This window comes from Mesoplodon densirostris, chromosome X (genome assembly GCF_025265405.1).
Source record: "Mesoplodon densirostris isolate mMesDen1 chromosome X, mMesDen1 primary haplotype, whole genome shotgun sequence".
Lineage (NCBI taxonomy): Eukaryota > Metazoa > Chordata > Mammalia > Artiodactyla > Ziphiidae > Mesoplodon > Mesoplodon densirostris.
Window position 1 is genome coordinate 42,467,923 of NC_082681.1, and position 26,228 is coordinate 42,494,150.

General features: G+C 39.4%; 2 protein-coding genes across 3 annotated transcripts in view; one reads left to right on the top strand and one right to left on the bottom strand.

Annotated features, from left to right (window-relative positions):
- Window positions 1-8,237, bottom strand: part of ATG4A (autophagy related 4A cysteine peptidase) — a 71,884-nt gene extending 63,647 nt beyond the window's left edge. Inside the window, exon 1 of the mRNA XM_060086971.1 lies at window positions 8,023-8,237. Within this exon, the coding sequence (XP_059942954.1) occupies window positions 8,023-8,032 (10 nt within the window). The 5' untranslated portion in view covers window positions 8,033-8,237. The remainder of the gene's footprint in view (window positions 1-8,022) is intronic.
- PSMD10 (proteasome 26S subunit, non-ATPase 10) lies at window positions 8,225-22,338 on the top strand. Of its 2 annotated transcripts, none has more exons than XM_060086974.1 (5): window positions 8,225-8,448; window positions 10,855-10,953; window positions 11,988-12,134; window positions 12,229-12,316; window positions 22,042-22,128. In XM_060086974.1, exons 1-5 carry the CDS (start codon window positions 8,335-8,337, stop codon window positions 22,047-22,049), a joined length of 456 nt encoding a protein of 151 aa, XP_059942957.1. In that variant the 5' UTR covers window positions 8,225-8,334; the 3' UTR covers window positions 22,050-22,128. The 2 variants fall into 2 exon arrangements, with proteins under 2 accessions (XP_059942957.1, XP_059942956.1); XM_060086973.1 differs by having other exon boundaries at window positions 8,229-8,448; window positions 12,229-12,395; window positions 22,042-22,338.
- Window positions 22,339-26,228: the final 3,890 nt, after the last annotated feature.

Below are 26,228 nucleotides of genomic sequence, written 5' to 3' on the forward strand. Positions count from 1 at the left end.
CAAACAAAAAAATCCTCAGAAAACTAGGAATTAGAGAAGAATTGCCTCAATTTTAAAAAGAATATCTACCCCCAAAAAACTACAGTTAACATCACACTTAATGCTGAAAGATTGACTGCTTTCCCCCTAGGACTGGAAACAAAGCAAAGGTTCAGCTCTCACCACAGCTATTACACATAGTACTGGAATTCTGAGCCAGAACAATAAGGGAAGACAGAGAAATAAGAGGCATAAAAAGTGGAAAGAAAGAAATATCACTGTCCCTATTTGCAGATGACAAGATGGTCTACAAAGAAAATCCAAAGAAACCAACAACAGAAAAAACCTCCTAGAACTTAATCAGTAAATTCAGCAACATTGCCGGGTACAAATTATATAAAAATCAATTGTATTACTATGTACTAGCAATGAACCCATGGAAACCAAAATTGAAAATACAATACCATTAACAGTCACACAAAAAATGAAATAATTATAATTCTAACAAAACATATACAGGACTTGTATGTTGAAAACTACACAATGCTGAAAATGACACAATGCTAGCAAAAGAAATAAAAGAAGATGTGAATAAATGGAGAGATATGCCCTGTTCATGAACTGAAAGACTCACCATAGTAAAGATTTCAGTTCTCCCCAAATTGATATACAGTTCTTATACAATTCCTATCAACATCCCAGCAAACTTTTTTTAGATATAGGCAAGCTTATTCTGAAAAGTATAGGGAAAGACAAGCAAACAATACTGAAAAATAATAAAGGAAGAAGTATCACTCTACCCGATTTTAAAATTTATTATAGAGCTATAGTAATCAAGACTGTGTGAGATGGCAAAGGGACAGACACACAGATCAGTGAATCAGAACAGAGAACCCCAAAATAGGCCTATACAAGTACAGCATACTCATTTTCTACTATAGTACAAAAGCAATTCAATAGAGCTGAAGCAACTGGACATCCATAGTTTAAAAAAATTAACCTCAACCTAAACCTCAACACTAAATACAAAAATTAACTCAAAATGGATCATGGACTTGAAGGTAAAATATAACTAAAAAAACTTCAGAAGAAAATCTAGGAGAAAATCTTTGAGACCCAGGGCATAGTGAAGAGTCCTTAGACATAGCAACAAAAGCACAATCCATAAAAGAAAAAAAATTGATGAACTGGATATCATAAAAATTAAAAGTTTTTGCTCTATGAAAAAATCCTATTAATAAGATGAAAGGACAAGCCATAGACTGGTAGAAAAAATATTTGCAAACTACATATGTGACAAAGAACTTATATCTAGAATATATAAAGAACTCTCAAAATTCAACAGGTTAAAAACAAAAAAAACCCAAACAATGCAATCATAAAATGGGCAAAGGATTTGCAATAACGTAGATGGAATTTGAGGTATTATGCTAAGTGAAATAAGTCAGATGGAAAAAGACAAATACTGTATGATTTCACTTATATGTGAAATGTATAAACAAACAAAATAAATGAGCAAATGAAACCAAATATAAACAAACACATAGATACAGAGAACAGAGTAGTGGTTACAAGAAGGGAAGGGGTGGAGGGAGGGCAAAATGGGCAAAGGGGGTCAACTGCATGGTGACAGATAGAAACTAGATTTTTGGTGGTGAGCACACTGTAGTGTACACAGAAATAAAATATTGTACACATGAAACATATAATGTTATTAACCACTGTTACCTCATAATTTTTTTTTATTTTAAAGAAAATAGGCAAAGGACATGAAGAGACATTTCACTAAAGAAGCTATAGGGATGGAAAAGAAACACATGAAAAAATACTGACCATCGTTAGCCATTAGAGAAATGCAAATAAAACCACAATAAGATAGCACTATGCACCTATCAGAATGGCTAAAATAAGAAACAATTACAACAACAATGCTGGTAAGGATGCAGAGAAACTGGATCTCTCATACATTGCCAGTGGGAGTGTAAAATGCTATATAGCCACTCCGGAGAAGTTTCTTTAAAAACTAAACATACACTTACCATATGACCCAGCAATTACTCTCCTGGGCATGTATCTCAGACAAATGAGAGTTATGTCTACACTAAATCCTATACTCAAATGTTTATAACAGTTTTATTTGCAACAGATCCAAACTGCAAATAACCAAAATGTCTCTCATTAGGTAAATGGTTAAATAAACTGTGGTATACCCATAGCATGAAACACTCCTCAGCAATAAAAAAAAGAACAGACTACTGATACATGTATCAACCTGGATGGATCTCGAAGTCATTAAACAAAGTAGAAAAAATTGGAAAAAATCACATTCTCCATTATTTCATTTATATAAAATTCTCAAAATGACAAAATTATAGAGTAGGAAAACAAATTAGTATTTGGCAGGGGTTGTGGATAGCTGTGACTATGAAGGGGTAGCTTTCTAGTGAAGGAATATTTCTGTATCTTGATTGCAGTTATGGTTGCACAAATCTACGCAAGTGAGAAAATAACATAGAACTGTACACACACATCCTACCAATGTCAATTTCCTGTTTCTTGCTTTGTATTATAATTGCATAAAATGTAATGATTGGGGTAAACTGGACGAAGAGCATATGGTACTGTTTTTGCAACTTCTTGTGAGTCCCTTATTCTTTATAGTAAAAAGTTTAAAAGTAAACCAGGGCTTCCCTGGTGGCGCAGTGGTTGGGAGTCTACCTGCCGATGAGGGGGACGCGGGTTCGTGCCCCGGTCCGGGAGGATCCCGCGTGCCGCGGAGCCGCTGGGCCTGTGAGCCATAGCTGCTGGGCCTGCATGTTTGGAGCCTGTGCTCCACGGCGGGAGAGGCCACAACGGTGAGGGGCCCGTGTACCGCAAAAATAAATAAATAAAAGTAAACCATTTATAAAGCAAATAACTCAGAAAACAAGAGTGTGTGGAAGCTAAAACCCAGGGAGCAAGTAAATAAAATGTTTTATTATAATAACCTATAACAATATGCCAGCTTTACGAAGAGAGAGATTTAAACAGGGAAGATTTGCATAGGTCAGTGACACACAATACCAAGGACATTTTTATCTGTAAGATTAAAACATGTGCTTAAAAAATATTAGAGCCACAGATTAAAATGCCTTTTCTTAAACCAGGCAACTGGCTATTGTGAATTGCTTGCAATTAATCACATAAACAACTTACATCTGCAAACAGTGAAAAAATCAATCGCAAAGGGTCTTCAGGCCAGTTGTTCAAACTTTATCTAGTAAGTGGTGGGAATGGAGAAGTTTCATTCTGGATAAGCCAGAACCTATTCCTGTGACTCTCATACAGTTAACTGTCATATACCTCTGTAGGGTTTCCTCAAGTTTGTTTCACTATAGAATATATTGGTTTCCAGCTGTGCTATGGAAAGAATATTTACATTAAATAAAATGTTTAGATCACTAATTAGAAAGGAGCAAGTAGGGGGAAACTGCCTCTCTCTTGCACTGTCCACAATGATAAACACTTGCCACATGAAGCTACTTAAATAAAAAATAGTTAAAATTAAATTTAAAATTTAGTCCCTGGACACATTTCAAGTGCTCAGTGTGACTAGTGGCTACCCTACCAGAACAGCATAGATATAGAACTTTTCCATCATCACAAAAAGTTCTACTGGACAGTGTTGCTCTAGAGCATGAAAATCATGTCATTTCCCAAGAATCATAGGTAGTGTTACAGCCCAAAGAGCTCTGACAGGAATTAGTATTGCATTGCCTGAGGTTTGCATTTACACATAATTTCATCTTCAGCAATATTGAGCAGTATGTTGCAGTGGTTAAGTGCTAGGGCTTTGGGGTAGAATAGCAGTGAATTTTAATTTTAGCTCCAAGTTTTGCCAAATTGTGTGACCTCAGGCATGCTACTTCGCTTCCCTGTGCCTGTATTCTCATTTTTTAAAAGGTGGGGACTGGAGGATAATGGTACCTCCCTCATAGGGTTGTTGTGAAGGATTAAATGAAATAAGCCCAATACCTGACACATGTGATCAGTAAACGTTAGTTATTCTAAAGGCCAGAAGGTGAACTTGGCTTGTTCTAGAACCTAGACTCTATATGACCAGTAGTAAAGGGAATATGCAATTGTATGCACAGCAACGGAGTCAGTCCCTAACAGGGCCCCCCTTTGACTCTTCTTGATAAACAGTAACCACACTGTTCCTCCATACTTAAGGACAGTGACAAAAGGGAAGACACCTTTGAAAGCATTCAAAGAGTCAAATACCTTACCCTTGGCCTTAAGGGACTCAGAATTGAAAGTTAACCACCCTGTCATATCAAATAAAATAAAAGCACAACACACCGTCTAAAAAGGAAGATTACCCAAACAAGTCACTCAGTAGGAGAGGCACTTGGAGTTGTTTTTCCAGCTGTTTCCGACAATCAAATCCAATTTCTTGATGTATTATTATGGTGAAATGTTACTATACCCAATCCTTTGCGAATACCACACAACAGGCCTGCTGTACCTCTGTAATCAACTGGATAAATATTTATTGAACACCTGCTAAATACAGGACACTTTTACACACAAGCCATAAGCAAACTACATCTGGCAGGCCAAATTAGATCCATTATGTGTTTTCCTTATGGTAAGGAAGGTAGGAATGATTTTTACATTTTTTTAACTGTTGGAAGAACTGCCTTCAACCACTACTACCAAACACCGAATGGCCCTGGAAATTAGCTTTTGCTCCAGACTTGATAATGTTTCTTAATTAATTCAACTTAAAATTACAAGGCAAAACAGCACTTATATGTGAAATTTACACTGCAGGAAAGTCATTTCAACAGCTAACATTGTTTGAATCATAAGTAATGTCAACATGCTTTATATGCATCCCATGCTGTCACAGGTCAAAACAACAAAATCACAGTGAGATACCACTTCACACTCACTAGAATGGCTATAATAAAAAAGACATTAACAAGTGTTGGTAAAGATGTGGAGAAATTCTAACCCTCCTACATTGCTGGTGGGAAGGGAAATGGTGCAGCCACTTTGGTAAAGTCTGGCAGTTCCTCACAAAGTTAAACATAGAGCTACCATATGGCCCAGCAATTCCACTCCTAGATACGTGCTAAGAGAAATGAAAACACATGTCTGCACAGAAACGTGTACATGAATGTTTATAATGCCATTATTCATAATAACCAAAAGGCAGAAGCCAATGAACTCATGAACAGATAAGTGAAATATGGTATAGCCAAACAATGGAATATTACTCAGCCATTAAAATGAATGAAGTATTGATATAAACTAAAATTTGGATAAATTTCAAAAACCTTATGCTAAGTGAAAGAAGCCAGACACAAAAGATTACACACTGTATGATTCTATTTATATAAAATCCCCTAAAATGAAAATCCATAGAGACAAAAAATAAATTAGTGGTTGCCTAGGCCTGGGAGTGGAAATGGGGAGAGAGTGAAAACAGGCATGAGGTTTCTTTCTAGGGTAATGGAAATGTTTCAAATAAGAGTGTGGTGATAGTAACACAATTCTAAAATACTAATAACATTAAATTGTACAATTTTTAAAAGTGTACAGCACCAAAGGCATGACCCATAAAAGAAAAAAAAACAATAAATTAGATCTTGTCAAAATTTAAAAATTTTGCACTTCAAAAGACATCATTAAGAAAATGAAAATAGGGCTTCCCTGGTGGCGCAGTGGTTGAGAGTCCGCCTGCCGATGCGGGGGACGCGGGTTCGTGGCCCGGTCCGGGAGGATCCCACATGCCGCGGAGCGGCTGGGTCCGTGAGCCATGGCCGCTGGGCCTGCGCGTCCGGAGCCTGTGCTCCGCAACGGAAGAGGCCACAACAGTGAGAGGCCCACATACAGGAAAAAAAAAAAAAAATGAAAAGACGAGCAACAGAGTGGGAGAAAATATCTACAGGGACTTGTATCCAGAATATATAAATAATTCTTACAACTCAATAATAAAAAGACAATAAAGATAATAACTCAATTTAAAAATGGAAAAGATGTATGAATGGCTAGTAAGTAAATGAAAAGGTGCTCATCATCATTAGTCACTAAGGACATACAAATTATAACCACAATAGGATATAATTTCACATCCATTCAGAATGGCTATATCAAAAAGACAATAACAAATGTTGGCAAGGAAGTGGAGAAACAGAAACCCTCATACATTACTAGTGGCAATGCAAAACAGTGCTGCTGCTTTGGAAAATAGTTTTATAGTTTCTTATAAAGTTAAAGATAAATTTGTCATATCATGCAGTCATTCCACCCTTAGGTTCCTACCAAAGAGAAGTGAAAACACCTGTCCACACAAAGACTCACATGCTAATGTCCTTAGCAGCATTATTCATAATAGCCAAAAACTGGAAACAACCTACATGTCTAGCGAGTAGACAGACAAAATGTTTTATAGCCACATAATGGAATGCTATTTGGCAATAAAAATTAATGAAGTACTGGTACATGCTACAATATGGATGAACCTCAAAAAATATTATGCTAAGTGAAAGAAGCCAGGCACAAAAGACCACTTCTTATTTGATTTAATTTAGATGAAATGCCCAGAATAGGCAAATTTATAGAGACAAAGTAGATCAGTGGTTCCCTGGGGCTGGGAGTGGGAACGAGGATTAACTGTAAAAAAATGAGCGTGAGGGATCTTTGGGGGGAAATGAAAATGTTCTGAAACTGATTATGATTATGGTTGCACCATGCAGTAAAGTTACTAAAAATATTTAACTACACTTAAAATGGGTGAATTTTATGATATGAAAACTATATCCCAATAAAGCTGTTAAAAATAGGAAAGGAACAGTAGGGGAAACTGGGTGAGGGGTACACAGGAATTCTGCATTATCTTTGCAACTTTTCCATAAATCTAAAGCTATTCTGAAATTTAAAATGTATTTAAATAAAAAATAACAAGAATATGTTTGTGGAGTCATACCTATTTGTGTGAAAAGACATTTACAAAGATGAAATGGGTAAAATCTCATTACAGATCAGTATTAACAGATGAACATTTGAAATGATTTTGATGATAGGGAACACTGACTATTAGCCCCAAATAAACAAAATGTTATCCCCCCCAAAGAATTCCATTATTCTCATTAGTAGTCTCATATTACAAAAAAAAAATGCTCAATTATTATTACTATACCTTGAATTTCATCAATAAAAATTTGTTGAAATTTGTTTTCTCCCTTGTCATGTAAGTACCTACAAATTATCCTCGATTTTGCCTTTTGGCCCCCAAAGCCTAAAATATTTACTATGTGGCTCTTTACGGAAAGGTTGCCAAGCCCTGTTCTACACCATAACAGGGTAAATATAAACATAGTCAGTCTCTTTCTTGAGTGTATTCTTATCGTTACCTGGTTTTGGTATGATGCCAGCCTGGATATGCCCTATAAAGGATAAGCCTTGCATCTCTTCTGCTATGGCACTATTTAGGAATCCCATAAATAGAAACACTATTAGCTTAATAGTTGTAGCAAAACTTCGATGTCACCGTTATTATCGTGATATTAAAGAGCCAACACCATACCACAGTGTCAAGATGACCCTCATCAAGTTGTGATGTCACCAGGCCATGGACTCCCCGAGATCTCTTAGATATCAAGTGGGACCTATGGCATCACACCCTGCCTTTGGCATCACCCTGGCACATCACCTTACTACGGTGTCATATGCTATCACTGTTGTGGCAGAATTCTGCCCTAATGCCACTCTGTCGAAACGTCAGAATAATTAACCCCTAGTTCTTTCCATTCCTTTGGCAGCGATACCAGCGAGGGGGAGGATGGCCACAGGCACTGGTTCGAGCTCAGGAGGTAGTACTCAGCTGCTACCGTTTTCCCTTCCGCTTACCACTGCAGGTCAGGGCCCCCGTGGGACAGGACTTTCTGGCTCCCATAACTCTCTTGCCATGACCCCGCACCCACTTCGCGTCACCGACTCAATGCCCCAACAGCGACCACCCACCCCGGTTCTACACGAAGCCGCTCCCCGTACCTGACTCCATTCTCCAGCTGTCATCCTGGGCCAATTCCACCGGCCACTTGACTACGGCGGCCGCAAGGGATGCCGGGACTTGTAGTTCCGCGCTGCTAATGGCAGAGACGGAGACAGCGGCAAAGGCTCCTCCCCGCCCGGAACTGCGCTCAAACTGCAACTCCCAAAGGCGCCCTGCGATGGGGAAAGACGCAAAGGAACGAGCGAGGTTGGTGACTGGAGGAGCTCTAATGCCTCCTTTTTGATTGGCAGTCGGAGCTGGCGACGTTAGGCTGGCGCTGCTCAGGCTTCACGAGATCCTGTGAAAGCAAAATGGAGGGGTGTGTGTCTAACCTAATGGTCTGCAACCTGGCCTACAGCGGGAAGCTGGAGGAGTTGAAGGAGAGGATCCTGGCCGATAAATCCCTGGCCACTAGGACTGACCAGGTAAAGGAACGCTTGGGGCCTCTCCGCTGGCGGCGGCGGCGGCGGCAGCGGCGGAGACCAACGTGGCTGCCCGGCCCAGCCCAACCCATGGGGAGGCCGGTTCCGAGAGGGCCAGATCTCCGCCCCCGCCGCCCGATCCTTACCCCAGGGTCACCTCAGGACTCGGGACCGGGCGGCCGGAGCTAGCCCCACAAACCGCCAGTGTTGTTTTTTGGCCCAGTACTTAGTCGCTGTATTTTGGATATTTCTAGAACGTTTGCGCATTTCTCAGAAATGCCCAGTCTTTGAGACATCAGTGAGAAGGAAAGTTTTTGGTTTTTGGAAATGGGTTTGTTTGCTTTTATTAGTGATTTTATTCAATGGAACACGTGTAACTGAACGCCTCAGCTGGGAGCTGAGGATACAGTCGAATGGAAGGAGCAGATGTTAATAAAATAATTCCAAATCATATGTCCGATTATAAATTGTGGTAAATACTCGGGAGAGAAGTTGACGTGGGGCTTTCAGAACGTATCATGGAAGGACCTGACTTAATCTCGCTTAGAAAAACCGAATGTTGTCGTAACTGAAGAGGCTTTGCGAAGGAGGAAAGGTTGGCTGTATCTTGAAGGATGAGTGGGATTTCCCTTTGGGATGAAGGGGCATTTTAGGCAAAGGCAGAACAAAAGTGAGTGGACCCTGGGAAGTGTTTCTTTCTGCCCTCCTGCTCAAAAGACCCTCATGCTTTCACCCTGAGTTTCTAGAAGGATTCACGGTGCCCTCAGTAAGCCAACATACATTTATAGATTGCCTCCTATTTGACAGGCACCGTGCTCAGCACTAGCAAGACAGTGTCACATAATTACAAATCTCCATTTTGTGTGTTTGGGAAGAGAATTAGAAGTTCAGAGACTTTTTTTCTGGAACTTTTCTTTATTGCTCAACCTGAAAATGCCTTTGTCTAGTTTACCTTCATTTTGGTCTGGTGATATTTAATACTTTAGATTTAATTTAACAATATCAAGATTTAATAATACTTCTAACCATTCTTCATGAAGTCAATGGCATGAAAAAGGGAGAAACTATTCAAGATCAAAAGACTTAAGAGGGCTTCCCTGGTGGCACGGTGGTTGAGAGTCCGCCTGCCGATGGAGGGGACACGGGTTCGTGCCCCGGTCCGGGAGGATCCCACATGCCGCGGAGCGGCTGGGCCCGTGAGCCATGGCCACTGAGCCTGCGCGTCCGGAGCCTGTGCTCCGCAACGGGAGAGGCCACAACAGTGAGAGGCCCGCGTACCGCAAAAAAAAAAAAAAAAAAAAGCTATTAAAAAAGACTTAAGAAACATAACAAACATTTGCAACTTATGGAGCTTGTATGGATCCTGATTGAAACAAGCCAACTGCAAAAAGACATTTGGTGGACAGTTGGGGAAATCTGGGTATTTGATGTTATAAAGGAGTTAGTGTTAATTTTAATCAGTGTAATAGCTATGTAGTAAAGTATTTTTTAGATACTCAAATATTTAGGTATGAAAGGTCATAATATTTAAGATTTGTTTTTAAAAATCTCATCAAGGAGCAAAACAGATGAGGCAAATATGGCAAAATAGTTATAAGATGTAGGTGATAGGCATATGGATTATATTATGTTCCCTGTATTTTTACATGAGTTTGAAATTTTTGTAATAAATTTTAAAATACCATTTTCTTTTACATAGGGCTACAAAATATAGCAGTCACTGCAAAAAAGAAAAGAGACAGAGAGATTCCCTTTGAGAAACATGACTAACTCCTAGCTTATTATTTTTTTAAAGTAATGTTGCTCTCTAATTCTGTGTGTGGTATGTTTTTTAAATGGTTATAATCTCAACTAGTTTCATGAACATTTCTTTCGCAGAAGATACATTTGTTCTTTCTAGAGCATCTAGAAAATTCAGAGCTGACGAGTTTGTGTCCCAACTTCACGATTTACTAGCTGTGCGACCTTGACAAGTTGCTTACCCTGAGGAGTCTGTAAAATGGGGATAATATCCACTGTATAGGATCATGGGGATTACAGGAGATGATGCACGTAAAACTCTTAGCACAGTGCCTGACATAAAAGTACGTACATAACAGAAATAGCCAAAGCTGTATTTCTGCCAAAGCACTGAAATCAGTTTTTTGCTCTATTGCTTTCATGGCTCTAGTCTGCCCAGAATTACCTACGTTCATCAATGTATTCTCCTCATGTTACTAAAACCTTGGTCTCTCTTATGTAAGTAATATGGTTTAAGGTTACCTACCTGAGGATCCAGTGCTCTCCATTCCTTGTTCCCAAACCGTAGGTTTGCTGGCTCCAATATTAAATTTTTTTTTCTGTTTTCTTGCCTTAGTTCTATTTTTCTTCAAGAATGTTGGTCTTATTGCTTCTCTGCTTCCTGTGTAGGACAGCAGAACTGCCTTGCATTGGGCATGCTCAGCCGGACATACAGAAATTGTTGAATTCTTGCTGCAACTTGGAGTGCCAGTGAATGATAAAGATGATGTGAGTACTAGGCAGAGTTGATAAATCCCCAGTTATCTTTAGACTCCAGACTGGTGTTTACTAAAGCCCGAGTATTAAGCTCACAAACAAATTTTAACGTTTATGACTAGGAACTTACAGCATGTCCCCAGTGACCAAATACAGGACTGGTGGTTACATTATTTCAGAATGTTCATTTTGCCACTCATAGCCTGTAATTTAAGGTAAACATGCAGATCAAGTCTTTTATGATTACCCCTAAGAGACTACAAATCCTTTTTATTATGTTGGAAATTGTTTTTGGTGAATATTGCCTGAATAATGAGGGCCTAGTATCTTTTTTTGTTATATAAAGATTTGGTGTAATGGTATTGGTTATATTAGGATAAGACTTGTGAAGAATAAGGATGGAAATGTTTTTATAGGCAGATTCCTTTTCGAGGATGCTCAATAAAATAATATTGATAATGGCAAAAAAGTAAAAACAGTTTAATGGAGGAACAGTTGAATACAGCATATATATATACACCTAATAAAATAATACGCAACCAGGGGATTCCCTGGTGGTTCAGTGGTTGGGACTCTGCACTTTTGCTGCCAAGGGCACAGGTTCAATCCCCGGTCAGGGAACTAAGATCCCGCAAGCCGCCTGGCGTGGCCAAAATAATAATAATAATAATAATAATGATAATAACATGCAACCAATAAAGTTATGATTCCAAAGAATGACATAGAAAACTTTTCACAACGTAATGATAAGTGGATATTGTGGAAAATGCACCTCACGGAACTTGATACCCTATTGGGGTATCCTTGATCCCAATCTTAAAACACATTAGAATTAGACTTACGTATTATTTCCATGTTGTGGGATTATGGGTGCTTTTCTTTTCTTTTATATATCTGGTTTCCAAATATCCTGCAGTGCTTAATGAGGGAAAGAGAAAGAACATTTTTTTAAACCATTTACACACAGCTCTGTAAACCCGGCCTAAATGTTAGCATTAATCCCTGTGCCTTTTCCCCCTGGTTTTTGTTCTGCCCACCTCTTACAGGCAGGTTGGTCTCCTCTTCATATTGCTGCTTCCGCTGGCCGGGATGAGATTGTAAAAGCTCTTCTGGGAAAAGGTGCTCAAGTGAATGCTGTCAATCAAAATGGCTGTACTCCCCTACATTATGCAGCTTCCAAAAACAGGCATGAGGTAGGGTTCCATTCCTAGGCTGCTTCTTTTGAGTTCTAAACCTGTACGCAAACACAAATAGATCTCTGCATTGTTTTCTTCTCCATCTTCCCAGATTGCTGTCATGTTACTGGAAAGCGGGGCTAATCCAGACGCTAAGGACCATTATGAGGCTACAGCAATGCACCGGGCAGCAGCCAAGGGTAACTTGAAGATGATTCATATTCTTCTGTACTACAAAGCTTCCACAAACATCCAAGACACTGAGGGTAACACTCCTCTGTAAGTGACAAGTAGCAGTCATTTGTATTCTACCTGATATCAGCCCTCTTGCACTAATTCTTTTTTTTTTATTAGTTTCTGCTTTATAACAAAGTGAATGAGTCATACATATACATCTGTACCCATATCCCTTCCCTCTTGCGTCTCCCTCCCTCCCACCCTCCCTATCCCACCCCTCCAGGCGGTCCCAAAGCACCGAACCGACCTCCCTGTGCTCTGCGGCTGCTTCCCACTATCTATCTACCTTACGTTTGGTACTGTATATATGTCCATGCCTCTCTCTCACTTTGTCACAGCTTACCCTTCCCCCTCCCCATATGCTCAAGTCCATTCTCAAGTAGGTCTGTGTCTTTATTCCTGTTTTACCCCTAGTTTCTTCATGACATTTTTTTCTTAAATTCCATATATATGTGTTAGCATACGGTATTTGTCTTTCTCTTTCTGACTTACTTCACTCTCTATGACAGACTCTAGGTCTATCCACCTCATTACAAATAGCTCAATTTCATTTCTTTTTATGGCTGAGTAATATTCCATTGTATATATGTGCCACATCTTCTTTATCCATTCATCCGATAATGGACACTTAGGTTGTTTCCCTCTCCGGGCTATTGTGAATAGAGCTGCAATGAACATTTTGGTACATGTCTCTTTTTGAATTATGCTTTTCTCAGGGTATATGCCTAGTAGTGGGATTGCTGGGTCATATGGTAGTTCTATTTGTAGTTTTTTAAGGAACCTGCATACTGTTCTCCATAGTGGCTGTACCAATTCACATTCCCACCAGCAGTGCAAGAGTGTTCCCTTTTCTCCACACCCTCTCCAGCATTGTTTCTAGATTTTTTGATGATGGCCATTCTGACTGGTGTGAGATGATATCTCATTGTAGTTTTGATTTGCATTTCTCTAATCATTAATGATGCTGAGCATTCTTTCATGTGTCTGTTGGCAATCTGTATGTCTTCTTTGGAGAAATGTCTATTTAAGTCTTCTGCCCATTTTTGGATTGGGTTGTTTGTTTTTTGGCTATTGAGCTGCATGAGCTGCTTATATATTTTGGAGATTAATCCTTTGTCAGTTGCTTCATTTGCAAATATTTTCTCCCATTCTGAGGGTTGTCTTTTGGTCTTGTTTATGGTTTCCTTGGCTGTGCAAAAGCTTTGAAGTTTCATTAGGTCCCATTTGTTTATCTTTGTTTTTATTTCCATTTCTCTAGGAGGTGGGTCCAAAAGGATCTTGCTGTGATTTATATCATAGAGTGTTCTGCCTATGTTTTCCTCTAAGAGTTTGATAGTGTCTGGCCTTACATTTAGGTCTTTAATCCATTTTGAGCTTATTTTTTTGTATGGTGTTAGGGAATGATCTAATCTCATACTTTTACATGTCCCTGTCCAGTTTTCCCAGCACCACTTATTGAAGAGGCTGTCCTTTCTCCACTGTACATTCCTGCCTCCTTTATCAAAGATAAGTTGGCCATATGTGCATGGGTTTATCTCTGGGCTTTCTATCCTGTTCCATTGATCTATCTTTCTGTTTTTGTGCCAGTACCACACTGTCTTGATTACTGTAGCTTTGTAGTATAGTCTGAAGTCAGGGAGCCTGATTCCTCCAGCTCTGTTTTTCGTTCTCAAGATTGCTTTGGCTATTCGGGGTCTTTTGTTTTTCCAAACAAATTTTGAAATTTTTTGTTCTAGTTCTGTGAAAAATGCCAGTGGTAGTTTGACAGGGATTGCATTGAATCTGTAGATTGCTTCGGGTAGTAGAGACATTTTCACAATATTGATTCTTCCAATCCAGGAACATGGTATATCTCTCCATCTATTTGTATCATCTTTAATTTCTTTCATCAGTGTCTTATAATTTTCTGCATACAGGTCTTTTGTCTCCTTAGGTAGGTTTATTCCTAGATATTTTATTCTTTTTGTTGCAGTGGTAAATGGGAGAGTTTTCTTGATTTCACTTTCATATTTTTCATCATTAGTGTACAGGAATGCCAGAGATTTCTGTGCATTAATTTTGTATCCTGCTACTTTACCAAATTCATTGATTAGCTCTAGTAGTTTTCTGGTAGCATCTTTAGGATTCTCTATGTATAGTATCATGTCATCTGCAAACAGTGACAGCTTTACTTCTTCTTTTCCAATTTGGATTCCTTTTATTTCCTTTTCTTCTCTGATTGCTGTGGCTAAAACTTCCAAAACTATGTTGAATAAGAGTGGTGAGAGTGTGCAGCCTTGTCTTGTTCCTGATCTTAGTGGAAATGGTTTCAGTTTTTCACCATTGAGGACGATGTTGGCTGTGGGTTTGTCATATATGGCCTTTATTACGTTGAGGAAAGTTCCCTCTATGCCTACTTTTTGCAGGGTTTTTATCATAAATGGGTGCTGAATTTTGTCGAAAGCTTTCTCTGCATCTATTGAGATGATCATATGGTTTTTCTCCTTCAATTTGTTAATATGGTGTATCACATTGATTGATTTGCATATATTGAAGAATCCTTGCATAACTGGAATAAACCCCACTTGATCATGGTGTATGATGCTTTTAATGTGCTGTTGGATTCTGTTTGCTAGTATTTTGTTGAGGATTTTTGCATCTATGTTCATCAGTGATATTGGCCTGTAGTTTTCTTTCTTTGTGACATCCTTGCCTGGTTTTGTTATCAAGGTGATGGTGGCCTCGTAGAATGAGTTTGGGAGTGTTCCTCCATCTGCTATATTTTGGAAGAGCTTGAGAAGGATGGGTGTTAGCTCTTCTCTAAATGTTTGATAGAATTCGCCCGTGAAGCCATCTGGTCCTGGGCTTTTGTTTGTTGGAAGATTTTTAATCACAGTTTCAATTTCAGTGCTTGTGTTTGATCTATTCATATTTTCTATTTCTTCCTGATTCAGTCTTGGCAGGTTGTGCATTTCTAAGAGTTTGTCCATTTCTTCCAGGTTGTGCATTTTATTGGCATAGAGTTGCTTGTAGTAATCCCTCATGATCTTTTGTATTTCTGCAGTGTCAGTTGTTACTTCTCCTTTTTCATTTCTAATTCTATTGATTTGAGTCTTCTCCCTTTTTTTCTTGATGAGTCTGGCTAATGGTTTATCAATTTTGTTTATCTTCTCAAAGAACCAGCTTTTAGTTTTATTGATGTTTGCTATCGTTTCCTTCATTTCTTTTTCATTTATTTCTGATCTGATCTTTATGATTGCTTTCCTCCTGCTAACTTTGGGGTTTTTTTGTTCTTCTTTCTCTAATTGCTTTAGGTGCAGGGTCAGGTTGTTTACTCGAGATGTTTCCTGTTTCTTAAGGTGGGATTATATTGCTATAAACTTCCCCCTTAGAACTGCTTTTGCTGCGTCCCATAGGTTTTGGGTCGTCGTGTCTCCATTGTCATTTGTTTCTAGGTATTTTTTTATTTCCTCTTTGATTTCTTCAGTGATCACTTCGTAACTAAGTAGTGTATTGTTTAGCCTCCATGTGTTTGTATTTTTTACAGATCTTTTCCTGTAATTGATGTCTAGTCTCATAGCATTGTGGTCGGAAAAGATACTTGATACAATTTCAATTTTCTTAAATTTACCAAGGCTTGATTTGTGACCCAAGATATGATCTATCCTGGAGAATGTTCCATGAGCACTTGAGAAAAATGTGTATTCTGTTGTTTTTGGATGGAATGTCCTATAAATATCAATGAAGTCCATCTTGTTTAATGTATCATTTAAAGCTTGTGTTTCCTTATTTATTTTCATTTTGGATGATCTGTCCATTGGTGAAAGTGGGGTGTTGAAGTCCCCTACTATGAGTGTGTTACTGTCGATTTCCGCTTTTATGGCTGTTATTATTTGCCTGATGTATTGAGGTGCTCCTATGTTGGGTGCATAAATATTTACAATTGTTATATCATCTTCTTGGATCGATCCCTTGATCATTGTGTAGTGTCCTTCTCTGTCTCTTCTAATAGTCTTTATTTTAAAGTCTATTTTGTCTGATATAAGAATTGCTACTCCAGCTTTCTTTTGATTTCCATTTGCATGGAATATCTTTTTCCATCCCCTTACTTTCAATCTGTATGTGTCTCTAGGTCTGAAGTGGGTCTCTTGTAGACAGCATATATATGGGTCTTGTTTTTGTATCCATTCAGCCAATCTGTGTCTTTTGGTGGGAGCATTTAGTCCATTTACATTTAAGGTAATTATTGATATGTATGTTCCTATTCCCATTTTCTTCATTGTTTTGGGTTCATTATTGTAGGTATTTTCCTTCTGTTGTGTTTCTTGCCTAGAGAAGTTCCTTTAGCATTTGTTTTAAAGCTGGTTTGGTGGTGCTGATCTCTCTCAGCTTTTGCTTGTCTGTAAACGTTTTAATTTCTCCATCAAATCTGAATGAGATCGTTGCTGGGTAGAGTAATCTTGGTTGCAGGTTTTTCTCCTTCATCACTTTAAATATGTCCTGCCACTCCCTTCTGGCTTGTAGAGTTTCTGCTGAGAGATCAGCTGTTAACCTGATGGGGATTCCCTTGTGTGTTATTTGTTGTTTTTCCCTTGCTGCTTTTAATATGTTTTCTTTGTGTTTAATTTTTGACAGTTTGATCAATATGTGTCTTGGCGTATTTCTCCTTGGATTTATTCTGTATGGGACTCTCTGTGCTTCCTGGACTTGATTAACTATTTCCTTTCCCATATTAGGGAAGTTTTCAACTATAATCTCTTCAAATATTTTCTCAGTCCCTTTCTTTTTCTCTTCTTCTTCTGGAACCCCTATAATTTTAATGTTGGTGCATTGAATGTTGTCCCAGAGGTCTCTGAGACTGTCCTCAGTTCTTTTCATTCTTTTTTCTTTATTCTGCTCTGCAGCAGTTATTTCCACTATTTTATCTTTCACATCAGTTATCCGTTCTTCTGCCTCAGGTATTCTGCTATTGATCCCATCTAGAGTATTTTTCATTTCATTTATTGTGTTTTTAATCGTTGCTTGATTCATCTTTAGTTCTTCTAGGTCCTTGTTAACTGTTTCTTGCATTTTGTCTATTCTATTTCCAAGATTTTGGATCATCTTTACTATCATTATTCTAAATTCTTTTTCAGGTAGACTGCCTATTTCCTCTTCATTTGTTAGGTCTGGTGGGTTTTTATCTTGCTCCTTCACCTGCTGTGTGTTTTTCTGTCTTCTCATTTTGCTTATCTTACTGTGTTTGGGGTCTCCTTTTTGCAGGCTGCAGATTCGTAGTTCCCATTGTTTTTGGTGTCTGTCCCCAGTGGCTAAGGTTGTTTCAGTGGGTTGTGTAGGCTTCCTGGTGGAGGGGACTAGTGCCTGTGTTCTTGTCGATGAGGCTCGATCTTGCCTTTCTGGTGGACAGGTCCACGTCTGGTGGTGTGTTTTGGGGTGCCTGTGGCCTTATTATGTTTTTAGGCAGCCTCTCTGCTAATGAGTGGTATTGTGTTACTGTCTTGTTAGTTGCTTGGCATAGCGTGACCAGCACTGTAGCTTGCTGGTCGTTGAGTGAAGCTGGGTGCTGGTGTTGAGATGGAGATCTCTGGGAGATTTTTGCCGCTTGATATTATGTGGAGCTGAGAGGTCTCTTTTGGACCCGTGTCCTGAAGTTGGCTCTCCCACCTCAGAGGCACAGCACTGACTCCTGGCTGCAGCACCAAGAGCCTTTCATCTACCCGGCTCAGGATAAAAGGGAGAAAAAGTAGAAAGAAAGAATTAGTAGAAGAAAGAGAGAAAGAAAGAAAGGAAGGAAGGAAGGAGGGAGGCAGGAAGGAAAGAAAGAAAGAAATAAAGGAGGAAGGAAGGAAAGAAAGAAAGGAGGAAGGAAAGAGAGAAAGAGAGAGAAAGAAGGAAAGAAACAGAAAGAAAGGAAGGAAGGAGGGAGGGAGGAAGGAAAGAAAGAAAGGGAGGGAGGGAGAGAGGAAGGAAAGAAAGAAAGTAAGAAAGGAGGGAGGGGGGGAGGGAGGGAGGAAGGGAAGGTAGGAAAAAGAGAATGAGAGAAGATAAAGTAAAATAGAATAAAATATGTTAAAATATAATAGTGTTATTAAAATTAAAAAGTAATTATTAAAAAAATGGATGGATAGAAACCTGGGACAAATGGTGGAAGCAAAGCTATACAGAGAAAATCTCACACAGAAGCATACACATACACATTCACAAAAAGAGAACAAGGGGGAAAAAATTCGTAAATCTTGCTCTCAAAGTCCACCTCCTTAATTTGGGATAATTCGTTGTAAAAAGAGGAAAAGGGGTAAAAATCTTAAATCTTGTTCTCAAAGTCCACCTCCTCAATTTGGGATGATTCGTTGTCTATTCATGTTTTCCACAGATGCAGGGTACATCAAGTTGATTGTGGAGCTTTAATCCGCTGCTTCTGAGGCTGCTGGGAGAGATTTCCCTTTCTCTTCTTTGTTCTCACAGCTCCGGGGTCTCAGCTTTGGATTTGGCCCCGCCTCTGCGTGTAGGTCGCCGGAGGGCGTCTGTTCTTCACTCAGACAGGACAGGGTTTAAAGGAGCCGCTGATTCAGGGGCTCTGGCTCACTTCAGCCTAGGGGAGGGAGGGGCACGGAGTGCGGGGATAGCTTGCGGTGGCAGAGGCCGGCGTGACGTTGCACCAGCCCGAGGCGCGCCGTGCGCTCTCCTGGGGAAGCCGTCCCTGGATCCCGGGACCCCAGCAGTGGCGGGCTGCACAGGCTCCCCGGAAAGGGGGCGTAGACAGTGACCTGCGCTCACACACAGGCTTCTTGGCAGCGGCAGCAGCAGCCCCAGCATCCCACGCCCGTCTCCGGGGTCCGTGCCTTTAGCCGCAGCTCACGCTCGTCTCTGGAGCTCCTTTAAGCAGCGCTCTTAATCCCCTCTCCTCATGTACCAGGAAACAAAGAGGGAAGAAAAAGTCTCTTGCCTCTTCGGCAGCTCCAGACTTTTTCCCGGACTCCCTCCGGGCTAGCCATGGCGCACTAACCCCTTCAGGCTGTGTTCACACCGCCAACCCCAGTCCTCTCCCTGCGCGCTCTGACCGAAGCCCGAGCCTCAGCTCCCAGCCCTGCCCGCCCCGGCGGGTGAGCAGACAAGCCTCTCAGGCTGGTGAGTGCTGGTCAGCACCAATCCTCTGTGCAGGTACCTCTCCGCTTTGCCCTCCACACCCCTGTTGCTGCGCTCTCCTCCGCTACTCCGAAGCTTTCCCTCTCCGCCACCCGCAGTCTCCACCTGCGAAGGGGCTTCTAGTGTGTGGAAACCTTTCCTCCTTCACGGCTCCCTCCCACTGGTGCAGATCCCATCCCTATCCTTTTGTCTCTGTTTATTCTTTTTTCTTTTGCCCTACCCAGGTACGTGGGGAGTTTCTTGCCTTTTGGGGGGTCTGAGGTCTTCTGCCAGTGTTCAGTAGGTGTTCTGTAGGAGTTGTTCCACGTGTAGATGAATTTCTGATGTATCTGTGGGGAGGAAAGTGATCTCCCCATCTTACACTTCCGCCATCTTCCCCCGGGATTCTCTTGCACTAATTCTTACACATCATTTCCTTTTTTAGTCTGCTTATAAATGTAATACATGTTTATGGCAAGAAAATTTGAAAGTACACAAAAGTATAAAGATAAAAATTCAAAATGCCTATCATTTTGCCACCCAGAAATAACCACTGATAACATTTTAATGTATTTCCTCCCTGTCTTTTATATGCAAATATACATACTTTACATATGCTTTTTTTTTGTAAAATTGGGACGATAATGTGTATGTAGTTTTATATCTTGTTCTTTTCACCTCATAGTGTGAGCATTTTCCAATGTTAATAAATATTTCTAAAACGTTTTTGAATGGCTATCCACAACTCCATTTTATGGATATGGCATAATTTAATAATTCCTCTATTACTGTATATTTAAGCTTTTATGAGTTTTCCACTATTATAAATAATGCTATATTGACCAACTTTATACAAAAATCATTGGCCATACTGCTTATTATTATCTTAGTATAGAAGTTAGAAGTAGAATTGCTGGGTAAATAGATACACATAGTTTAAGACAATTGCTGTATATTCCGAGATTGCTTCCAGAGGAGTTGTATCATTGTACCCTCCCAATAGCAGTGTGAGAGTGCCTATTACCCCCTCACCAACACCAAAAATATCCTTTTCTTATAGGAAAAATGGTATTTCAGAGTTGTAATTTACATTTTTTATTATCAATGAAGCTAAAAATTTTTTAATGCCTATGACTAATTATATTCCTTCTCTAAATTATAACTTTTTGTGTCCCTTTCTCTGTTTCCTTTTGGAGAATTAATTTATTTTTACTGATTTTTTTATGTACCCTTGACTTGACATAGTACAAATATTAACCTTCTGCCATGTTAGTTGAAAATATTTTCCCAGTTTGTCTTTTCATTTTGTTTATGATTTTTTTTTGAAATAACCAAAGATTTCAACTCTATCCAGTCAAACCTATTAATCTTCCCTCATAACTAGAAAGTGCTTCCTCACCCTGAAATTAGTTAACTATTCACCTGTATTTCATTGTAGTTTTTTTCAAAACATTGCATTGGTTTGGTTTGGTTATTGTTTTTCATTTAACTCAAATCCATCTGGAATTGATTTATGCTTGACCTGAAGCCGTCCTCTACCTTGATATTTTTTCTACAGTACTTGGCCACTATTCTTCCTTATCGAATGGTGACTTTTTTGAACCAGAAATTCTGTGAATCTTCTTTTTAGTCCAAAGTAGGTTTCAATTTTTTTAAAGTATTGTTTTCTTAACTCTTAGTTTTACAATTTTTTTCTGTAGTTCTGAGCAACTCTGTCTAGAAAAACATGCATATTCTAGCCATTTTCTCCAAATAAGAAAGGCAGGGTGGCCTGGAGGAAATTTAGGAGTCAGGCAGTATTGGGTCCTGAGCAGAGCCTACGATTAAGGAATAGCTACATGCTGTTTACCCAATCCAAACTCAGCCACTTAAACAACTATATTAAATACTTGTATTAAGTAACTCAGAGAAGTTACTTAACTTTCCTGAGTCTAATTTCCTTATCTGTAATATGAGGATAATAATTCCTTCCTCACTAGATCATTGTGAAGTTTAAATAAAATAACACGTTAGTGTCTAATACCCTACCTGGTAAACCGTTAAGTGCCTGACAAGGTTTCCCCCTCACTGCTCAGCCATGTCATCATAGGCAAAGACTAACCTCTGTCACAATTTCAACTGTAAAATGGTGATAATAGTACCTTGCTAACTTACAAGGTGTCTGTAACAATCAAATAATATAAAACTTTTTAAACTGCTTTTCCAAAATTTAAACCACACAAATTGCTGTTAGCAGGTTGTGTATGGAGATTTTTCTAAGTTCTCCCCTGGAATTATTGCATGTGTTTGGTGTAAACCACTAGTCTTCATAAAATAAGGATGTTATTCCTTAGGCTGGCATGTAGATCACTTCTGTTGTAGTAGGACCAGAATTGTGATTTATGATCTGGTGTTATAAGACTATTCCAATGAATTTTAACTTATAAACAGTCTTCCCCATGAAAATCGATTTTCCTTTCCAGATTAAGTAACGTTCCAATATTACACTACCTAATAATATGCAGTTTAGACTACCTGTCAGGAAATCCTAACCATTACATAGAATTGCAAATGATTAATCCTTCTTTGTGGTCCTTGATTTCAGACACTTAGCCTGTGATGAGGAGAGAGTGGAAGTAGCAAAACTGCTGGTGTCCCAAGGAGCAAGTATTTACATTGAGAATAAGGAAGAAAAGACACCCCTGCAAGTGGCCAAAGGTGGTCTGGGTTTAATACTCAAGAGAATGGTGGAAAGTTAAGCAGCTTGGATTTACTCTTACTTTGTATGTTTTGTGGTTGTCCCCTAATGCCCTGGAAACGAATGTACTTGTGCATAAGACGTCATCTATGAATGATGAAGTTTTTTCATCTTCCAAGTCTTATAAACATGTTGACTATTGTTCCTGCTGAGGTATTTTTTTCTTAGCTTACAACTTGCTTTCCAGGCATTGAATAACAATAATAATAATTGAGATTGTTCTACTGTTGTATATTATTCTGTATTGAATCTTGGTTAACTTTGAGTAAGTGATTCTGTGGCTGTTATGAGTCTTCAACACCCTGCCATGCACCCTCTATCCCCCTCTGAGGCAGAACAACCCCAATAGCACCAGGCCAATTGTTTCGCCAAATGTTTCTAGGTGGATTCTAGAATGTTCTTCCATACAGTTGAAACACATCATAACTCGTTTTTCAACCCCACTCAGAGGCCTATGCCAAATATTTCTGTTTTTTCCAACAGTATGGTTTAATTTGTTTTTGTTATAGGAGGAATACTTATATATTGTGAGGACGAAATTTTCAGTTCAGAGGGCAGGCATGCTATCCAAGTTTGGCATTCATAAACACTAAAATAATGAAAAATAATAGCCTGTGTACCAATGTATGTTTTTAATGATGAGCTATTTCCCTCCAAAATAAAGTGTATTGTTTTACGCCGGCCTCTCACTGTTGTGGCCTCTCCTGTTGCGGAGCACAGGCTCCGGATGCGCAGGCTCAGCGGCCATGGCGCACGGGCCCAGCTGCTCCGCGGCATGTGGGATCTTCCCGGACCGGGGCACGAACCCATGTCCCCTGCATTGGCAGGTGGACTCTCAACCACTGCGCCACCAGGGAAGGCCAAGTGTATTGTTTCTAAAAAGGAAGTTTTAAAGTACCTATATTAAGTCATCCTGTATTGAAAAGAATGTCAAGCTTGTTATCATGATGTGTAACAAAAATGTGTTTTGATTTGTATTTCAGAAACTAAAAAAATAAAACGTTGAGAGAATCTCCCAATTCTTTTTGCAAATCAGACACCCACTTAAGCCTTTAAATCCTTTATAAAGACAATTTCTTAGTTTTTGGTAGCTCTGAAGTCATTAAAATTAGTGAAGCTTGAACTGCAGCTAAAATCTTTAAAAATAGTAATCTTCTGAATTGCTAATTAAATGTGGAGCAAAAGAAAATTAATAAGTGTAAACTTGATCTCAACTTAGGGAAACATTTTAAATGATTACTGGTCATAAAATCTAATGAACTCCAAGTGACTCTTCAAATTATTTTTTAATTTGAACTTTATGCTGCAAATATTGCTTGAAATAAGTAATCCAAGTGAGTCCACAAACTTCAATTAATTTGGGGTCAGAGACTTAATGACCAGTATCTAAAATGAGTTTTGTAAACGCAAACTGTGTTGTTGATATTCAGACCCTTTTACGTAAGTAAGTATTTTGAGTGCTGAGCTTTACAATTATTAATCAGGGAAGCATATTCTTATGGAACTAAACTTTGTTTATTGAATGCCAGGGACAGAATTAATGACAGGGGAAATAATTTCTTTCTAATGCTTTTTAGCGTGATCAAAGAGTAAAGTTATATCTAATAAGGCCTGTTAGGACTGAAGGTATTCATAAGTACTGAGTTTTATTGTCTGAGGTAATAGGCTTTGTGAATGCAAAAGAAAATTCATCTTAGTTCTTTATAATACAGATGGAACCAGGCCTCAGGTAATTTGTAGGCTATTGGCATTTTAAATGAAGTGGCTTAACAACATTTCAATCACTGATTTGTGTAAACTAAGAATATTGATGGCCTCGGATATGATCAGATTGTTACCTGTTCCCTGTAGGAAACCCAATAGAGATGAAGCTGATTCAAGTTCAGTGGGTTTTGCAGTTACTTTCAAAATGAACTCAGGAAAGATGACAATTTTAATCGTAGAGCTTAACTGAGAATATAAGATGGAAGAAACAGGTAAATAGAAGAGTGGAAAAAATTACATTCTCAAGTATCTGTTGGAGGGAATCCACAGTTTCAGTGAGGTTCTATGAGATTCAAGATAATTCTTCATTTTACTTTGTAATCTTTGACTTAACAACTTAAGTGTATGACCCCAGTGTTTTGATTTCCCAATTTAACTATACCAACTACACTGAATTCATTACATGGTAGCGTCTTCTACTTTCTGTTGCCATATCCTTCTACACTATCAAACCCCCAAAACCTTCTGTTAGCAAGTTTGATATAGTGTGGGAGCTTTCCTTTGGGTGTATGACTCTAGCTTCACAGTTCTATTGACTGCCTAAAATTGAATGCAGAAATTTTTATGTGCATTTTTCTGGGAAGAGGGTTCAGTAACTTTCATCAGATTCTCAAAGGGATCTGTGACTTCCCAAAAGGTTAAGGATCCCTGGTTGAGAGAAAAAAGAATGCTGAATCAATTATCAGTAGACATGGGTTCTACAAAAGTAGAGTACCACACTTTATAAATTTTTACATCCATTCTCCATTGTAGGCATTAAGAAGGTAGAAATCATCTCCATTTTACAGATGAGCTGACACTGAGAACTAGCACTACAGCCAACACTAAAATCTAGCTTTCCTGGATCCTGATCCATTTTCTTTCTGCCTCTACTCAAAAACAGTGGGCCAAATGGAAGGTACTGTGGCATTTTGATAATAACCCATTAGTTGTAACACCCCACCGACCAAACCCTGTGCTTTTTTTTTTACATTCGTGGGTTTGGGGGATTTTTTTGGTTGGTTTTCTGGTTTCCCAGAACCTTCATTATCATCTCTGAATTCTTTTTTGTTTTTAGACCAAAGCTTCAAAGACAAGTGGGATTGAGTCTTCATTGATTGGTTTGAACATTTTATGAGACCCTCTAACCTGTTTTATAGCATGTAGACATTGTAAAACCACCTTTTATTACTAAAACTTGGGTTTGTTTCATTGAAATTAGTAGTTTGGTGCAGTTGAAGGAGCATTACACTGGGAATCAGGGAACTTGGGATCTAGTATTGACTGTAAAATCTTAGGCAGATTATCTTACCTCTCTTCACTCAGGGATTCTCCTCTGGAGATTGGGTGGCGTTCTATAGGAATGACCCAGCTTTTTAAACTACATTTACCCCTTCCTGTCTCCCCCACCAAGAATATAATTCTGCATCATCTCCCACTTCCACCCCATCATTGTCAGGAGTGGGTCATTGTGTGCGTTACTACCCTCAGATGCACTGAGATTGAAAAAGTTCGAGTCCTATTGATCTCAAAGCTCCTTTCTAGTTCTTACTGAAAGTTCATCAAACCTGAGTTACAGGCCAGTGTAAAAGCTGCAAATATTAACTTCTCAGCATACAATATTGTGGGGAAAGTTCACTTGGTACTCTAAAGGACATGGGAGATCTCAAATGCATAGTTTCTTGGTTGTTGGTCAAGAATTACTATGTTCCCACTTTCCAGGTGGCGCTCCTACGGTGTGTACCGTTAAGTGGGTTCAGTAATTTAACCACGTCAGAGAGGGAAACAAAGCTCAGGAATTCTAGGGCAGCCATCCACCACTTCCAAGAGCATCCATGGGAAAATGGGGAGGCCTGGACAGTCCCCGTCTGGCAGCCTCAGGACAGAGCCTTGAAGGAAAGCCTTGAAAGCTACAAGTTGTTTTACTTGCTCATAGGGTGCCAAGTGCAGAGGCCTTGTACCCAGCACTTCAGACCAGAGCTCCTAGAGTGAAAGGCTGTGCCCGACACTTCAACTTTGTGTGCTGTGTGTCACAAGACTGCAATTCAAGATGGCGATGGCAGACCACGTGCAGAGATGCCACACCTGGCACTTGGATCTGGAGCCCCGAGCAGCACAGCTGTGCCTGACCTGCAAGAACTCCACCCCCCTCTCCCCACTGGCAAGAACCCTATAAAGCAGCCCCGCCAATGGCCTTCTGGGAAAAGCATGTACTCTAGAGCTCAAGCTTGCACTTCTCCATTCTTTGATCAAAGAATAAAACTTTACTTTGCTTCTGAACTGAACTCGGA

Bases quoted from the DNA above. Each gene is read 5' to 3' on its own strand.
- PSMD10 (XM_060086973.1), top strand. From the start codon at position 8,335: ATGGAGGGGTGTGTGTCTAACCTAATGGTCTGCAACCTGGCCTACAGC. The intron at 8,449-10,854 runs GTAAAGGAACGC...CTTCCTGTGTAG, and splicing joins TGGCCACTAGGACTGACCAG to GACAGCAGAACTGCCTTGCA. The intron at 10,954-11,987 runs GTGAGTACTAGG...CACCTCTTACAG, and splicing joins CAGTGAATGATAAAGATGAT to GCAGGTTGGTCTCCTCTTCA.